Source organism: Squalius cephalus (genome assembly GCF_949319135.1).
Source record: "Squalius cephalus genome assembly, chromosome: 23".
In the NCBI taxonomy this organism is placed as follows: domain Eukaryota; kingdom Metazoa; phylum Chordata; class Actinopteri; order Cypriniformes; family Leuciscidae; genus Squalius; species Squalius cephalus.
The window spans coordinates 6089378-6108916 of NC_137144.1; the positions used below are offsets into that span (position 1 = coordinate 6089378).

Genomic DNA, 19539 nt, shown 5'->3' on the forward strand with positions numbered 1-19539 from the left:
CCCTGTCAGCCAGTGTTTAGCTTGCTGTATTAGCATAGTGGTTCGAAATTAGCATGGGGGAAATGCATCACATATTGCCTAAGAAACTACTGTTTAATCTAATATAAGTCATACAGTTTTACCTGCAATAGTACAGATACTAAACAAAATATAGTCTTGCTCAAAATGTTTACTTCTCTATATATTCTGCATGTGCCTGTTTCCAGCCTTGACAATCACCATGATGGATCGGGGAGGAAGTAGGAAAATACTGAAGTGATCAGATGACTCATATCTTATCCCTAATTGGTGGAATTGATGGTGTTACACCTCTCCCCATGTTACAACCATCCCGGGTCTCCCTCTATATTATAATAGAAAACTATGAAAGCTTGTTTTCCACCACAGAATAAAACATTTAAAAAGATAATTGTGACTTTTTATCTCACAATTGCGAGTTTACATCTTGCAATTCTGACTTTATTTCTCAGAACTGCGTGTTATATATTCAGAATTGCAAAATATAAACATGCAATTTTGAGAAAAAAATTTATATCTCACATTTCTGAGTTTATATCACGCAACTCTGTGATGCAAACTCGCAATTGTGAGAAAAAAAGGTGAGATAAAAAGTTGTAATTAGTTTTTTTTAAATTATTATTCTGTGGCAGAAACAAGCTTCCATAGAAAACAGTTATTTTAAATTGTATATTATTATTATTAGCACTACAGGTACGTAGGAACCTATTGAAATCGTTAGTATTCTTCCTTCTTCCACTATTGAAGTCTATGGCAGCCCTGTCTGGAGATATGAAAAAATGGCTATTTTACTCATATTTGCTACACAAACTTCTGAACGGTTTGCTCAAAATGATAAAACTGGTCTCTTTTAATTCAGTGCAGCATACTGAGTCAAATCATACCCAATTTTCCCATATCAGCCATTTTGGGCATTGGCCATTTTGAATTGTGCATTATAGAATATCGTTTTGAATCTCGTAAAGTTTCTGAAAGTTTCCATATGTGTAATGATTTTTTAATTTTGCGTCTTCACATCATCTTCAGACCATGCCGGCCTATAGTTATTAAAAGCTTCACCAACCTTGAATAACACAAGGAAATTGATGGAGTGATGTCATGCTGATTGTGAGGCAGTACCACCGCAATGCTTTCCCATATTGACACCAAACTTTGTGTGTGTCATTGTCACCTCGCACTGACCACACCACATCAGTTTGATACCAGGGGGTCAAAAGTGATAAGCAATTTAATCATAATATCAATTATATTTATGATTTTCACCTGTGTTTGCTTAAAATAATCTAAAAATATCTTTAGTTACTTATTGTTGCCATTGGTCTGATGTTCCCAGACATGCTTGCATAACTCATTGTGCCTTTTCTGTGATTGGCCCCTTTATTGCAGCTTGCAGCTATATTATTGTTGTTGTTGTTGTAACACGCCACTAAAATGAATGTACGTTACTAAATTTTGTAAGCAATCTTACGCAATTTTGCATTTCAAGTAATTGATTCTAGTTTTAAGGATATTTCAATATTTTTACTGGAAAGCAGTACTGATTATGACAGTGATTCTTTGTTATGCATTTACTGTTTACGTGTGCGTTTCAGGTTGTGTTTTTCCGGGGCACGGGAAGGACATTTGCCCAGTCTTCTTGCTATGATCCACTTTAAGCACTGCACACCGATCCCAGCTCTGCTTGTCTGTGTATGTGATTTTCATATGAGAACAATGAGTTTTTGTTACAGCAACCAGCCTATTATGTTGTTTCTCAGGATGTAACTTGTTTTAATTTGTTTGCATTAACTTGAATGAACTTTTTTTTTCTTTCAGTGCACTGCCACAATCGTAATCTTGTGCATTGGAGAAACTCACAACCTTATAAACTATGTGTCTTTCATCAACTACCTCTCCTATGGAGTCACTATTGCTGGCCTGCTCTACTACAGATGGAAGAAGCCAAACTTATACAGGCCCATCAAGGTATTCGGTTATATACAAATAGTATAAAAAGCCTGTGTGTATTCTACATCCATAACATGTACTTATAAGCCACATAGTAAAGCAGAATTGTGCATTATACCAGTGATTTGCACATTTTTTTAAGAGCGACCCTTTTTTTTTATTTTTTTTTTTACGCGACCCATAAATAGGCCTACAACCATTTAAACGCAAACAAGTCAAGCCAAGCATAAGAATACTTGTATAAAACGTGGATAAAGGCGCATTTAACTTTATTTTCCTTTAAACCACTAGATGGCACAAAAATTCAGCTCAGCACTTTTCTTAAAGGGTTAGTTCACCCAAAAATGAAAATTAGCCCATGATTTACTTGGTGACGAATACAATCAGAGTTATATTAAAAAATTCCAAGCTTTATAATGAGAGCCCAAATGAGTGAGGCCCAAAAAAGTGCATCCATCCAAGATAAAAATACTCCACACGGCTCCGGGGGTTAATAAAGGCCTTCTGAAGTGAAGCCATGGGCTTTTGTAAGAAAAATACCCATATTTAAAACTTTATAAACTATAATCACTAGCTTCTGACAGACGGCCGTCTAAGAGGCGTCTAAGCTTACGATACTCCAACATCCGACGTCATACATGCGTCACGGTTACTCTTGTGGCGGAAGCTAGTTGTTTTAGATTATAAAGTTATAAATATGGGTATTTTCCTACACAAGCGCATGGCTTCGCTTCAGAAGGCCTTTATTAACCCCTGAAGCCGTGTGGAGTATTTTTATCATGGATGGATGCACTTTTTTAAGCTTCAAATTTTCTCCAGCCATTCACTCCCATTATAAAGCTTGGAAGAGCCAGGACATTTATTAATATAACTCTGATTGTATTCATCAGAAAGAAGAATGTCATATACACCTATGATGGCGGCTTCAGGGTGAGTAAATCACAGGCTAATTTTCATTTTTGGGTGAACTATCACTTTAACAACCGCTTTTGATGTTGCACGTGCACTTGGCTGATCCTTGACGCGATCGCAACGCAAAGTTGATTCTGCACTAATTTGATCTAGCTATATATACAGGGATGCTAATAAACCGGTTAACCGTTAAAGAATTTTAACCAAATAATAGCCTACTATCGTTTCTTGTGTGCTTAAAAAATACTCTACAAATATTTGTTGTTTGTTTTTGAGAGAGAGAAAAAAACAGGTAAGTCACATAAGTGGCATTTTATTGCATTCAGATATAATACCGGTAAATAAAGCAAAATGTTATAATGTAGGCCTACTACAAACGTTATGAACACTACAAACTTAGCTATAGGCTATTTTAGTTCCCCTCACTCCACAACAAATCCTTTAAATTTACCATTATTTAGAACAGAACAAGAATGAAAATATAAAGCGTAAGTAACTACAAACAAGCCAAAACTAAATCATTTAAAGTGGAATTGAAAGTAACCGGCGTTGGGCTCATGCACGTAGCCTAACTATCTCATTCGAACTCAAATGTTTCCATATTCGCGATGTATTTGGATGCTTAACTTTTATTTAATGTAGGCTTCGTACTTCACTTGTGTTTCAATATCGACGGAAAAAAATCATCCTCTTCACATCCCCAAAATGTTCTTGAAAACACCACAGTGGAGCGGTGACACACTGAATGGCACCGGTAGCACAGGTATGTCTGAAAGATGTCTGCTAGAGATCTGGAAAACATCTGCAGGGTAAATCTGATAAACACCTTAGAAAGAGCAGATTTACATACATTCTAAACCATAAATATCTTAAAGACAGGAGACGTCTCAGAGATGTATTGCAGATGAGCAAACACTCTAAAAATACATCTTGCAGATGTAAATGCAAATTGCAAACAAAAAGTGTTTTCTTTTATTTGTGTACACTCACAATAAAACAGAACATTGTGCTTTTAAGGTCATGTTTATAGTGGGTGAATATCAAAGCTTTGTTTGTTCTCTTGTCAGGTGAGTCTCCTTGTGCCGGTGTGTTATCTGCTCTTCTGGGCTCTACTACTGGGCTTCAGTTTGCACTCAGAGCCGCTGGTGTGTGGAGTGGGGCTGGTCATCATGCTAACTGGAGTACCAGTTTATTTCCTGGGAGTTTACTGGAAAAACAAGCCAAAATGCATATATGACTTCATTGGTAAGGAGACTGGATATGCAGTTTATATTCTGTGTTCTCTATAGGAACAGTGAAAAAAAAAAAACTTCTCAATATACATATTTAAAATAATTCTTTACTCAGCCTCTTGCCATTCCAAACCTTTTTTTCCATGGAAACAAAATGAGATGTTTTGAAGAGTGTTCATGCTGCACTTTTCTATAAAGCAGCAATGGACTGGGTGTCAAGCTCCAAAAGCACAAACAAGTGCCACAAACGAGTTATAAATAGTGCCCGAGAAAGTTCAATGCACTGCAACTGAAGAATACACATGCAAGAAACACCAGCAAATTATGAAAACATCTTCATCAGTTTGACAACACATGTGCTGCGAATACTCACAACACATCCAAATTTAGAAATGACTATAATTTGCTGGTGTTTTTCTACTTGCATGAGTTTTCTTCAGTTGCAGTGCATAGAGCTCTCTCAGCCACCGTAGTTATAAAGTAGTCCATATGACTCATGCACTATATTTCTAGTCTTCTGAAGTCACATGATAGCTTTTTGTAAGCACCTTTGTGAAAAATAAGTCCACCTTAACATACCTTTAAACAGAAAGCTTATTATGAAAATTATATACTTAAGTGGGAAATTAATGTAATGCTTCCAGACACCTAATTACATGGTAATTGCAATTAAATGAAAATGTATTATAATTAAAATTTAAGCAAACATTTAAGCAAAACATGCAATATATATATATGTATATATATTTATATGTTCCTTACACAAATGTAAAACTGAATATTTGGAATATGTTGCACAAGTCGTATTGTTTGCAACGGCACATGGAATGTAAATGATGACAGAATTTTTCATTTTTGGGTGAATTATTCCATTAAATTGTGTATTAATGACTACCATGCAATTATTAATGTATTCATGAACTAAATCTATGCGCATATATTGTCTTTTTTTATATACAGAGTGGGCTACGTACCTGGGACAAAGAGTGTTTTTTGTTGTTTTCCCACAATTTGATCCAATTGACATGGCAGAATGGACTGACAAATCCTCCTTCACAAGCAAAGCTTCTGGACCTCTTTGAATGTTCTATTACTGTAATTTGGCAGCTCTTCACCTAAAGTCCAGTTTCCAGGCTTGTAGTCGTAGCAAAAAAAGAAATGAAAGAATAACCGCCTCATTTATTTCGATGGGGATTGTATTTGTATGTGCCATGAGTTTAAGTGGCACTGGGTATTGCTCACTTTTTGGTTAGGCATGTTATTTCTACCGCAGAAAACTGTTTGAAAGCCCTATAATTTGCTACTGGGTTGATCTGCAAATGTCCTATGTTGATACATGTACAGAATCTCTCCTCTCTTTTGTATGATGTCCTTCACCTGTGATGTCTCTCCAAACACATAACAGTTTCTACAGGCTCTGTACGCCTCACTGCTGTAAATACATTTAAATGGTTTCTAACTCCTCACAATTTTGGTCTTTAGTCTGAAATGATATTGTTACTTGCAGGCATATTTTCTTATTCTTACAGAATATGTGATTTCAGAATTAATTGCTTAAAATGATTGACAAGGGATTGAAATTTATATTCTCATTTTTTCTTCTTTTTTTTCACTGTTGGTGAAGAACATTTCAGCCATCCTGGGAAAAATGCTGTTAGAAAATAAGAAATAAAATAATACAAGTGTATATACAAGATGTAAATACAAATAATACATCTAACTCTTTTGCTATTTTGCTTCTCAGGTATATTTATGTTGTTGTTATTTAGGTATTTCTACTCGAATAAGGAGAGAAACCATTAAGAATAGATTGATTAGAATCTGTTGTTTCCCTCTATGCCTTATAGGCTGGAAAAACATACCCTCGTGTTAATAACAAAACCATTTCAGTACTCCATACTCTTATTTTTAATGTTTCGAAGATTAAATTGGGGCTACTAATAATCCAGTGACATGTAAAAGCTCACTGCAAACTGATCAAAAACCTCTACAATTTGCAAATCGGAATCTCCTACATTTTTAGAAACCTTAAAGAAAAAAAAAACCTTAGACAGTTTTGCAAACTTTTTGACAGGGAATTAGTTGAATTGCTTAGCACTTAACTTGATGCGTAGTGTCATAATGTACAAGACAAATCAGTTTTAGCTGGTGTAAAAATTGATGAAATGGTAAAAGGCCCCGCTGGGATTCGAACCCAGGATCTCCTGTTTACTAGACAGGCGCTTTAACCAACTAAGCCACGGCGCCTCCGTGCGATAACTGGAAAATACGCTTCTTGAAGATTGTGTATGTGTGTAGGTTTTCTTTTTTGTTTTTAAATATGAATGTTCACATTGTAATTAATTAGCTTTTGATTAGGTTGAATGCTCGTTTAGTCATCTGGCACACCAAACGTTCTCGGTGCGTGCAAGTCTGTTTGACAATATTTTATATTCTTGCATAACACAAACAGAATTGGACAAATAACATGGGTGACCTTATTTGAAAATGTTTGTTCAAACTTTAAAATCAGCCGTGATTTATATTTTGAATTGAAATTATTGCCGCTAATAATAATTAATAATTAATACCGCTTCGGAGCGGTACTCGAGGCTAAGCGAATCCCATCATGCATTATGTTCTCGATCTCATGTGCCCCGAAATCGCGAGATGTCGAGGAAAACAATCCACTGTAATTTAATAATAAAAAAATGTTTTGTTTTTTACTGTAATTTTGTTAGAGTTTTGCACGTTTTATTAGTGCAAAGATGAGTAGGGTATATGGGCATTTCGTACAACTGTTTTATCACTTAATTAGAAGCACTACAATTTTAAAATCATGTCTTCTGCAACTGAACGGACATTTAGAAGTTTACTTTAAAATGCAATGTACTGAAAATAAAATAAATAATAGCTCTGTAAACCCTTGCATTTTTTGCAACACTATAAGTGTCACATCGGGTAATCAAAAGATCTTTGCAGTCTTCACACCTACTTAAACACTTGGGCCAAATAGAGGAAATAAGTCATGCCAGTAGACAAGTGTTCACGTGCAAATATCGCAAGTGTGGGTTTTTGGACAGGGCATTTATTCGCTTTGGTTTTCTCAAACTGACCGTCGCGCGGCGATGGCGTCACCCGCACCGGAAGCGAGCGCCGTGCACGCGTGTTCACCGCAGCTGTAATGTTGACTCAAGTTGAGTTTGATACTTGGAAGTTCAGCGCTGGGATCATGTAAATATCTACTACAATATGGGGATAATATAACTGTAATTATAATGGCACAGTCGCTATTTTATATATGTAATCAGAATTTAGAACATATTTGGCTATATTAATAATATATTGCTGAAACTAATAATGTGATCATTTACATGCTTTGATCTGATAGTTACATGATGATGATGTTAATAATAATACATAATGATACACGTACTTTATCTCACTGTGTACATCCGCACTGCTGAACAAGCTGTTGGACGGATGAGGAAGATGATGATGATGAAGATGGGGGACAGGTTGTGTTTTGATGGGAAGGCTGTTCTGGCCCCTATGGTTCGGGTGGGCACTCTTCCCATGAGGCTGCTGGCACTGGACTGTGGAGCTGATATTGTGTACTGTGAGGTGAGGATGAGCATTTACACCTGTGCATGTCACATCTCAGTCCACAAATCCTGAATCTAAAGCATTTGCACTGCAATATTGTTCAAATGGAGTTATGGCCCTTTGATATTTCAGGAGCTGATTGACATCAAAATGGCCCAGTGTGAGAGAGTAGTAAACGGTACGTGTGTTTCTGTTGGTCATATCAGATATCCGGGGATATTATATAACATGCAGTATGTAAAATGGGTTCACATGTGGCAAAATGTGATTGTTAAGGATCAAGTCTGTTTTAGGGATCCATTTTGCATATTAATAATAAGTGTGTCTACAGATGTTCTGGAGACGGTTGATTTCGTTGCTCCGGATGAGCGTGTGATGTTTCGCACCTGCAGTAAAGAGAAGAGCCGCGTGGTCTTTCAGATGGTCAGTGTGGCAGTTAAATCACTTCAGGATTCAACTTTCCTGATAATTTACTCCCCCCCCCCCCCCACCACGTCATACAAGATGTTCATGTCTGTCTTTCTTCAGTCGAAAATAAATGAAGGTTTTTTAGGAAAATATTCCAGGACATTTCTCCATATAATGGACTTCAATGGGGTCCAACGGGTCGAAGGTCCAGATGTGAGTTTCAGTGCAGCTTCAAAGTCTCGACACGATCCAGACGAGGAATAAGAGTCTTATCTAGACAAACCATCGGCCATTTTATTAAAAAAAACAAAAAACATTTATATATTTTTTTAACCACAAATGCTCGTCTTGCACTAGTTCTGTGATGCGACACACATTACGTCATCACGTTGAAAGGTCTCGCGTGTCCCGGTTCAGAAATATAGGGTAGAGCGTAAAGAGTGCCTGAAAACTATACTTGAGTAAAAGTACAGATACTTTACAGTGAAATGACTCCATTATAAGTTGATAAGACTCTTATTCCTCGGCTGGATCGTGTCGAGACTTTGAAGCTGCACTGAAACTCACATTTGGACCTTCAACCCGTTGGACCCCATTGAAGTCACTATATGGAGAAACATCCTGGAATATTTTCCATGAACATCTTGGATGACGTGGAGGAGAGTATATTATCAGGAAAGTTTAATTCTGAAGTGAACTAATCTTTTAATATTTCCTGAACGCATTATTAATAATTTTAAAGCATATTCGAATTCTGTGCTTGTGTCTCAGGGAACGGCTGATCCAGAGAGAGCCCTGGCTGTGGCTAAGCTTGTGTGAGTTGGATTCATTTTATTATTACTTTTTTATTTCTGTTGTTATCATATATCCCTTGTGTTGTGTTCTGGTCATTTTGACCTGAGGAGATTTTCTTTCTCCCTAAAATGTTATCGCATTGGACTAAAACGTACCGACTTCTCTCACACAGGGTTTAAGTTCTTCCCACATTTTTGGGATCATTATTTTTTGTCTCCACCTTGTTACTCTTGTGGTTTTCCACCGGCCTACAGAAAATACCTTATATATCGCTCATGTTAAATTATCACCACATGTTGGATTCGATACATTTATCAACTTGCTTTCTCTCAGTTAGGTCAGGTTTTGTATTTATTGTGTTACAGGGTTTTCAACACAGCATAAGCGATATTCAAAGTACACTAAGTATTACACAGTGTTCCTCTAACTTCATCACATTTGAACTTATGTCTAATGTGTCTGTTTTTCTTCCTGAACAGGGAGAACGATGTGGCGGCCGTCGATGTGAATATGGGCTGTCCCAAGGAATACTCCACAAAGGTACGGGCTGCTTCTGTGTCAAACATACGGTCGGGTTTACGGTCTGAGGACACATTGAATATCTGGAGTTCAAATCATATTTAAAACTAGAAATACACAAACAAACAAAATAGGATTTTGAAAAACAAAGGAACATTGGCACTTAAAATAAAGAAGAAATATAGTCCCTTGTACAAAATAATGTTATTACTTTCATTTTTGGAAATCATGAATGGATAACTCTGGGGAAACTCATGTTAGGCTTTCAGTGTAACTTCAGACTGATGTAGAGCTCTGCAGGGATGCCGTGTGTTTGTAGGCCGAGCCGGAAGTTCACATTACACTGATTCCTTCGACAGAAACCCAGTAGTATTTTTCCATTGGCTTTTGGATTATTGCAGAAAATAAGGTCTGTGACCAACAAAAGCTTGTGATTCTTACACATTCTGTTCATCTTGATAATATTTTCAATTGAACACTAAAACTAAAAACAAACACGGTCACATGACTTCAACACTAAGCTTCTGACAACTCTTTCAGTCTTTGTTTAAAGCATTTTCCCTGAAAGTCTGAGGTATAATAGTTTGATTATAAACACAACGAGGCTGTGAAAGCATCTAGTGAGTTGATGAGTTTAAGTTTAATCTCCCCGACAACCTTTAATGTCCCATTTAGACACGTGTTAGTAAAAGCTTTAAAAAAATCATGAGTGTTTTACTGATGTATTTTATGTTGTAGAATAAAAGGTGAGAATATATTGAGCTTGTGTTCACAACAGACCATTTTTCAACCGTTTAACCAAAAACCCATTGACTTCAGGTCGATGGAAGTGCTAAAATGCAACTTGTTTCTGGGTTTTGGCCAACAAAAATACATCATCCCTACAGAGCTTTAATGTTATGATGATAACTTAAAGGAATAGCGGAGGATTTTCCCGAATTTTAGAAAAGAACCGCCCTCTCCACTTTTTGAAAAAATGCACATGCACAACACTCTACCTGCTCCCGAGAGGGAACGCCTATTAAACGTGTGCACGAGCTAATCATAGCTTACATTAACTTTTACTAGCAGTGATTTTAAATGGATTTCTCCAAATAGCATGCCGAACTTTACCTGTCAAGTAGAAACTTTGCGACTGAGGCATCAGTGGGAAGCCCAACCTGTGTTTTGAGCGCACGCCATCGTGTGAATGTGTGCACGAGCACGTACGACGGCCTTACGTAAACATATCACCTGAATGATTGACACTTAGGAGGACCAATAGTCTTGATGATCCACCCGGAAAAAGAAAATCCCCCACTATACCTTTAATTTGTAATAACTCAAAATAATGAAATTAGAAAACACAGTGATGGAAGCATCTGCATTTGTGCTCTCGGACTGTTGCTTGTGTTGTATTATAATGTACACATTGTATATGATGTTTATGTATTATCATTATTTATTTCTGCTGCTGTTAAACATACATTTCACATTGATCTCACATAGGGAGGAATGGGTTCGGCACTTCTCTCTGACCCTGAGAAAATCGAAGCTGTAAGTTTTCTTTTTTCTTTTTTTTTTCTTACTATATCAGTTTTATAAGTATTATTAACTTTTCTTTCTTGAACGTCTTGTCTTTTAGATTCTGAGGACTCTTGTGAATGGAATCTCTAAACCCGTTACATGTAAAATCAGAATCCTTCCTACGGCAAGTGACGTTTTTCTCTGTTTTTTTGTTGTATAATTTGTGTTAAATACTAAAAAAAGTAAAAAAAATACTGAGCTAAGAAACCCTGATATAACACAGCATATTGATTGTTCCTGGTAAGTAATGGATGTGTGATGTAATGTGCTCTTTCAGCTTGAGGACACAGTGAGTTTAGTGAGGAGGATTGAACAAACGGGAGTGGCGGCCATAGCAGTGCATGGCAGGTTGGAAGCGTTCGCTAAACGTGTGTTTTCAGAAGGATTCTTCTCATGTCTGGTTAGAGCATCTTTATATGTGAACTTTTGTTGTTTCAGGATGAAAGAGGAGCGACCGCGGCACCCGGTCCACTGTGATTATATACAGGCCGTCGCTGAGAGTGTGTCCATACCGGTCATTGCCAAGTCAGGCTTTACCCTACATTACACTTATGCCACAACTACTGTCTTTTTGAATCTGATTTACATATGCAGTTCAGTTGGCATCACTGGTTTGTGTTGTGATCTTTGTGTTTTGATGATTTGTGTCTCTGTAGCGGCGGCTCTTCAGATATAGTGAAGAGCTTTGAGGACATCGAGACGTTTCGAGCGGCTACAGGAGCTTCGTCGGTCATGATCGCGCGAGCGGCCATGTGGAACCCTTCAGTGTTCCGCCAGCAGGGGGCGCTGTCTGTGGAGCGGGTCATGGAGGACTACATCAAATACGTAAGCGGGCCTTCATCAATTATTTAAACGACAAATATATGTGTAACAAATTCAACTCATGACAATAAATATTTGTAAGTAAAAAATGTTTTTATTGTGGACAGGGATAATAAAGTTGTGCAACATAAAATGTATTCAATAATATAGTATGATAATTAAAATGCATAGTAAAACCCCTTTAAAAGTAAATGTATCAGATGACTGAAATGGTAAATTAGTCTTCCACAAACATACTCTAACCCAGATGTATCTTCCTAATACTAATGTGAATAAGTAATGGTAAAACTGAGTCTTAATGATATTTTTGTCTTGTTTTCTAACAGGCTGTCCGCTATGACAATAACCCGTTCAACACCAAATACTGCTTATGTCAGATGCTCAGAGACCGAGTTGAGTCTCCATTTGGAAAACGGTTGCATGCAGCTCAGACCACTGAAGAAATATGGTAACTGTGTTTTGTACTCATGGAATTTCTGTATATATATATGAAGAGTTCAGATGCAAAAGCCTCTAAGTGCCATCTGAAAATTTCTTCTAGAATGTTCATTTTTATCAAGCTTGTATATTTAAGTTCAGTAATTTCACTTAAATGACAATTAATAGGTAATTTTCATTGCCATTTAATTGAAATTACGGAACTTAAATATACAAGCTTGATAAAAATGATCAGTCTAGAAGAAAATTTAAAATGGCACTTAGAGGCTTTTGCATCTGAACTCTGCATATATATATATATATATATATATATATATATATATATATATATATATATATATATATATATATATATATATATATATATATATACATATATATATATTAGGGGTTTAACAGTTCACAAAACTCACGGTTCGGTTTGATACTATTCAGTTATGACACGGTTCGGTACGTTTTCGATACAGCAAGAAGAAAGAAATGCCAGAGAAATTTCCTTGATTTTTAATTATTTTTTATTTATTAAAACTAACATCATAAAGTATGATCTTTTTTTTTTTTTTTTTTTTACTTTGAACAATGATGGAGCTATACTTGAGCCATCTTCTGGGGTGTCTTAGCAGCATAAAAAACAAAAAACTCCAAAAACATTTAATTAAAAAAAATAATAAATGTAATATTGTAGTAGTCATAAACAGGTTTATTTTATTTTAAGTTTGCAAGGCTCCAGATTAACATTTGAGGGCAGCAATTGTATTCATAAAGTCGAAATAATTCAAAAGTAAAATGATTAAAGGGGTGGTTTATGTGTGATTTAAATGTGATTAATGATTAAAGCTCTTGTGTTTTATCTAACACAAGAGCTCTTGAAGCTCCGCCCCCTGTGCCGGGAGCAGCAGCTCATTTGCATTTAAAGGGACACACACAAAACAGTGCATTTTTGCTCACCCTCTAAAAGTGACAACTTTAACATGCTATATACAAATATCTGTGGGGTATTTTGAGCTAAAACTTCACACACACACTTTGGGGACATCAGAGACTTATTTTACATCTTGTGAAAAGGGCATTATACCACCCCTTTAAATAAATATTTGGGAGTGGAAGTGGCAGCCACCTACTGGTTACAATGGTAATTTTATGTATTTTTTTTATTTTTAAATAAATGTGAGTTTTCCTACATCTTGAAACTTTTAGTTTTATAAATGGGGGTAATCTTTGAAGGATGAACAAATAATGTTTAACGTACTTAAAAGCGTTTCACGATTCCTGCCAAACTTCCATGGTTACAGTTGGTGTTACTACAGTAAATCCATGGTGAATGTTGCTGATCTGTGGACACTGGATAGTTCATTCATGGCACAATGTTTCTCCTGGTTTCCAGGCCAGCACTGTTTTATCTAATAGAGGTCTACGGTTAATAACGGAGAAATGTGAATGCTTCTCACTAGACCTCGCAGTGATGTTATTACTTCTGTGGCGACTTCAAATGCTTTCTTTACTGGACCTCCGCTGTGTAGTAACAGTGTCGCTTGATCAAGATCGGCTTGCGCTGCATTGACAATGGTCCATTAAGCACAAATGAGTAGCGCAGTTTCATTCCGCTTTCATTACGTTTGCCAGTTGATGTTGGGCAACGTTGTGATGGTTGCGCCAGCTAACAAACTTTTGGTCTGCAAGAAAAATGGTCCAACGAATCGTTCGGTTTGTAATGCGTACCGAACAGTTCAATACAAATACGTGTATCGTTACACCCCTAATATATATGTATGTGTGCACACACACACACACACACACACACACACACACACACACACATAATTAAATAATGTTGTTTTTTTGTGTGTTCTGTGTGTGTGTGTGTGTCTGTTTTGCAGTGAGGTGTTTGGATTGACTGACTTCTACATGAAGACCAACGCTGAACTGAAAGCTAGAAAAGCTGCCCTACAGACCAACGGGGATCAGTCAGAGATCCCTACACTAGAAGATGATGTCATCACAATGCCTGTCCGCTTTGAAAGGTGAATTGTGACCCACTCATGACCCGTATGGGCCCTAAGAAAGCACTTTGGCTTGTGCACGTGTTACGACCACTAGGGGTCAGCAGCAACAGGAGAAGGAAGAAAGAGTCTCAGTACCAGAAAGATGGCAAAAAAACATTACGTTTTATTTTTAAAAGGGTTTAGCGTCAGGGGCAGACAAGGCCAAAATAACAAACCAAAACAATCTTTATTTTTTACCTCTACAATTCCTAACACACAAATAAAGAAAACAAAATACAATTTAAACTTGCCTACCTCCCTAAACTAAAAACAATTGAAAAGATAGATATACAAAATAAAATGGCGTCAAACCCCCTACAAGAATATTTACAGAAGATGTATACAAGTTCGTAGCAAACTTGTTCGTAGTTCGTAGTCAATCAGGCGTGGGTCAACATGAATAATCACAGGTCCACAATCTCAAATTATCACTCACAATCTCTCTGATACGACACTCTGGACTATATAAAATGACCCAAACTAATAGCAAAAACAGTCTAGAGTCAATCACACGAGGGCGAGGGTGAGTGTTTCGGCAGTCTCATATCTGGATGAGGTGTGGAGGAGAACCAATCACAGCTTCCAGGAAATTACCACAAGAATCCGCCCACCTGTAACACAAACATGCTCATGCACACAGACAATATACACAGGACAGAATGGAACAAATGACTCGGCTCATAACACCCCCACCCACACAACTGTTATTGTTGGTTAATACGGGTACCAGTGTATTTACTGTTTTAAAGGACAAGTTCGGTATTTTACACTTAAAGCCCTGTTTACAGATCGTTTCTGATGAAATAGAACGGTTAAGATTAAATTTTGGACAAATGCTGCTGTCCCAAGAATTTTAGGTTTCTTTCGCTTTCCCCCCCACCAGTAGACTGGGTGTATAGGTGCACTCGAACACTCCTTCCTAAAACACATTAAACTTTCGTTTACAAAGACGTGAAACTCACCGAGCGGTCAGGGGTGTCCACTGATATGCTCACACAAAAATCACTGCAAAAGATGCTTTCCAACAGGTTTTATCGTAGTTTTTGTCTCCTCCGTTGACTTGCATTGGATGTGCTGTGAGGTACGGTATTACTCCGCCGCCGGAAACTGAAATGGGGTCCAGGGGTTGTTTTCTTCTTCTTCGTGTTTTTTTTTTAATTTTTTTTTTTTTTTTTTTACGGCGGATCGCAAACTGAAATGCCAGTGGTTTGCTTGCAAAGGTGCATTATCGCCACCAACTGGGCTGGAGTGTCTATTATTCAAGCTCTCAACGGAAGAATCTACGGGTGTGAGACGTTTGGAAAAATAGGTCCACAGTTTTACAACGAATGGTAAAACACCTGTTGGAAAGCATCTTTTGCAGCGATTTTTGTGTGAGCATATCAGTGGACACCCCTGACCACTCGGTGAGTTTCACGTCTTTGTAAACGAAAGTTTAATGTGTTTTAGGAAGGAGTGTTCGAGTGCACCTATACACCCAGTCTACTGGTGGGGTGGAAAGCGAAAGAAACCTAAAATTCTCGGGACAGCAGCATTTGTCCAAAATTTAATCTTAACCGTTCTATTTCATCAGAAACGATCTGTAAACAGGGCTTTAAGTGTAAAATACCGAACTTGTCCTTTAACAGTTGTATTTACTGCATTAACAGTTGTATTTACTGTATTTATGATTGTGTTTCCCAGACGAGATTATCCACCTCAGATCACTCCAAAGATGTTCCTGCTGGAATGGAGCCGGAAGGAAAAGCTTGATCAACCTGTATATGAGACGGTCAGTTCCCCATTAGACTGTGTGATGGTAGCAGTGTTTCTCAGCTAGGGCCTCAAGAAGACGATTAAGATTTTAACCAGTACTAAAATAAGACAAAACATCAAAAAATAAAACGTATTTCAATTCACCTACACAAGAACCATGATTCCCCTAGTCTTGAAAAACCTGAATATATGAAGTAGCCTAATTTTAAAAGTGTGACTAAGTATGTAAAAGAGTGTAAAAATATATATAATGTGTATATATTTGTGTGTATATATCAGAGATGTGATTTTTACAGATTTACATATTTTCCTACTTTAAAAGTAAGTCCCACGTCAATAGCGTAAATTCTATAAAAAATATTCTAAATATATGTGTAATTTTTATTTATCTATTTATTCATATAAAAATAATTCCATTTTAATGTTGTTGTGGACAATGTGTGGTTGAGAACCACAGGTCTATAGGATTACACTAACCTATGACCGATTGTTTAAACAGTTTGTTTACTTCTCAGGAACAGCGAACTCAAGATCGAGCTTTTCAGTCCACGGTTACTGTAGCCGATAAGAAGTACCGCTCTACCCTGTGGTGAGTTTGCTGTCTGATACGTCACACACACTCCTGGGCAAAAAATAATGGGCCAAGCCCAAAATGGCTGAAAACTAAGCTTTCATTTGCCTTAATTTTTGCTAATTTCCTGACCAATAATTTGTGGTTAAGCAAATGTACTTCTAAAAGTGGACCTATGTGATATAAGTCTCTGGTGTCCCCAGAATGTCACTGTGAAGTGTCGGCTCAAAATACCCCACAGATAACCTATTATAGCTTGTCAAATTGGCCCCTATGTGGGTGTGAGCAAAAACACGCAGTGTTTGTCCCTTTAAATGCAAATGCAAATGTCCCTTTACCAGAAGAGGGCGGAGCCTTTACAGCTCGTGCTTCAGATACTCCAGCAACAACAAAACAGGAGGATCTCACGCAGCCAGAATGCCAGAAATCGTCAGTAGTGGTGTTCAGCCTTACATGTTCAAACCAGAGTCGGACAGTGCAACGGGATGTTTCTGAATGGAAAGTGGATACATTTATGAAGTTATTGTGGAGTTATTGACTAGCATGTATCATCATGTTAATCAAAAAATCTCTAATTTTGTGCAAATCCAGCACTGAACTGACCCTCATTTGTGAAGCAGTCCGGCGGAAAATGATTTGTGCAAATACATATAACACTTTAACGACTTTCTTCAGCACATTTCCTTCATAAATGAAGGATTTACTATCATAGCATCAAAATCGCTATTTTTAAAACACTAAGAAGGCTCGACACAACATGAAACTGTGCTGGAAGTATCACCAGGGGCTCTACACATGAACTCCAGCATTGAGAACATTGTGTGTGTACACAGAGTTTACTAAAAAGAAAGATTTTGAACAACTCACTGTAGCTGTGTCCACCCGCATTTTGACAGTCAAAAATAGTCGATCTCCGAATGTGAATGAACTGACTCCTTATATATTGATATATTGAATGAAACCCCTTGTTTATTATTATTATTTGAATAGATATTGCCATGAGCTAAGTGGCTAAGTTATCATGCTTTTCATTGAAATTACAACGTCATGATGACATTTCCTCTTATGGAGTCAGTTCATTCGTATTCGGAGATCGACTATTTTTGACTGACAAAATGCGGGTGGACACAGCTTCAGAGAGTTGTTCAAGCTACTGATGCTTCGAGCAAAGTTTCATGTTGTGTCGAGCCTTCTTAGTGTTTTAAAAATAGTGATTTTGATGCTATCATAGAAGTGCCCCAAGCACTCCCATTCAAAAGGCAATTTGCCCGAAAACGAAAATACGGTTAAACTTAAAAGTCTTAATTATGCTTTTAAATGAAAGTTTGTCTTGGGCAGATTAACATAAAGACCCTAGGTTACATTTTGCCGAGAGTTATGCTTTAAAAAGCCATTGCTGTCTCAGAGAAACATCAAAGACAGAATGAAGTTTTTGTCAGAATAAGGAAGTTGTGTGTGGAGTGGTGAATCACATGGTGAAGCTCCAGACCGGCGTCTTCAGAAATCTGCTGAGAAATATAGTAATAAATGCATCTGTAGCTCATGAGGAAGAGGAGCTGCTGCTTCACTGCGAAACTCTTTTCATGCTTTGGAGAACAGGAGAATATTGCAGAAATATCTGAAGAGGAATGATCAGATGTTATTTTTGCTCCTGCTCAAACTGCAAACACAACTAAGTGTCTTGAGAACGAGTCTATCAGGCTCATGTTTAGTCCAGATTTGCATATTTGGTCTCTCATTAAACTCAAACGAACATTTTTCAACGTTTGAAGACATTAACAGTGAGCAGAACAACACTGACTCCTCTTCCTGTGAAAAGCCGTGCTGAGTTTCTTTATCTACAGTATTTGTGCAGCTCTTGCTCATTTCCTGGCCAGTGATTCGTGATTAAAATGGTGAAGACCATTAAAAGACCACTAACTATTTGGCCATTTTTGGCTTGGCCCTTTGTGTTTGTCCAGGCGTGTGTACACTAGTAATTCAGAGAGAATGACACTGTGGTTATTGCTATTTTCACTCTCTTCAGGGAGAAGTCGAAGAAGTTTGCAGAGCAGGCCGCAGCTATAGTGTGTTTGCGCACTCTCGGGCTTCCAGAGGGCCGGATCGGAGAGGAGAACAGTGGACTGGTAAATAAACGCAAGAGGGACGACAACAAATGTGCACCGCTAAATGACAATGAGTCAGCAACACGAAAGAGACATATAAGTGAAGTGCCACAGGAAGAGGAAGAGGAAATAATTTGCAGGACGAAAGTTGTGACTGGTGACTGTGGTCAGACCACAAGTGAACATTGACACTCAGCCTCTGATCTCACTGGAAAACATTCATTCCTCTTCATTTCAATGCAAAGTGCCATTTTACCTTGACAAACTACCATGTGCTTTGTATTAGCTTTTAAGTTTGTTAAATTCAGTTATCAAGTGCCATCTCTAGTAGTGTTTTCTATTAGAAACACTGGTTTTGGAATTTGTTGTATGCCAATGTTTTGCATGAGGGAATGTTTTTTTTTTATTATTTTGATGGATGTCCACCCTTCACCAGAAGGGCGCAGTGTAGCGCCAATTACTTACAGGACAAAGTCAAAACTGCGCCTGTACTGTGTCATGAAACCAAGATCGTCATTGTGAAATAAACCATTTTAACTATGCGTTTGACTTTTGCCCCTCCATGTATTAAACAAGGAAAGCTTCAGTGACTCACATGTGAGTTTGTTTCTCAAAAACTAGTAAGTTGCGAAACTAGACAGCATTTCAGGCATTATAATCCACATATGATGTCCAAACAAAAGCTGTATGGGTAGGCAGCCCTTTAAAAAGGACCATAGTAACCAGATTCAGCCAGGAAAACATAAAAGCAACAATAAAATAAGATTTCCTTTGTATTAGACACCTTAAACTGGTTGATACTCTCATCGAAGCAAGTGTGTTTT

The 19539-nt window shown here is 37.4% G+C and overlaps 2 protein-coding genes across 5 annotated transcripts in view; both read left to right on the plus strand.

Moving 5' to 3' along the window:
* Nucleotides 1-5808, plus strand: part of slc7a10b (solute carrier family 7 member 10b) — a 28418-nt gene extending 22610 nt beyond the window's left edge. The window contains exons 8-11 of one of the 2 annotated variants that reach the window (XM_079858613.1): nt 1611-1707; nt 1834-1983; nt 3945-4122; nt 5070-5808. In XM_079858613.1, coding sequence (XP_079714739.1) covers nt 1611-1707; nt 1834-1983; nt 3945-4122; nt 5070-5191 — 547 coding nt within the window. In that variant the 3' untranslated portion in view covers nt 5192-5808. The remainder of the gene's footprint in view (nt 1-1610; nt 1708-1833; nt 1984-3944; nt 4123-5069) is intronic. The other variant, XM_079858612.1, reaches the window with a different exon arrangement.
* A 1295-nt stretch (nt 5809-7103) lies between these two features.
* dus2 (dihydrouridine synthase 2) lies at nt 7104-19257 on the plus strand. 3 transcript variants are annotated; one of them, XM_079858768.1, is made up of 16 exons: nt 7104-7322; nt 7561-7712; nt 7827-7872; nt 8026-8117; nt 8874-8917; nt 9377-9437; nt 10905-10952; nt 11041-11106; nt 11260-11330; nt 11421-11507; nt 11639-11807; nt 12131-12252; nt 14120-14263; nt 15968-16055; nt 16555-16628; nt 18637-19257. In XM_079858768.1, exons 2-16 carry the CDS (start codon nt 7572-7574, stop codon nt 18902-18904), a joined length of 1521 nt encoding a protein of 506 aa, XP_079714894.1. In that variant the 5' UTR covers nt 7104-7322; nt 7561-7571; the 3' UTR covers nt 18905-19257. The 3 variants fall into 3 exon arrangements, with proteins under 3 accessions (XP_079714894.1, XP_079714896.1, XP_079714895.1); XM_079858770.1 differs by having other exon boundaries at nt 7185-7284; XM_079858769.1 differs by having other exon boundaries at nt 7225-7357.
* Nucleotides 19258-19539: the final 282 nt, after the last annotated feature.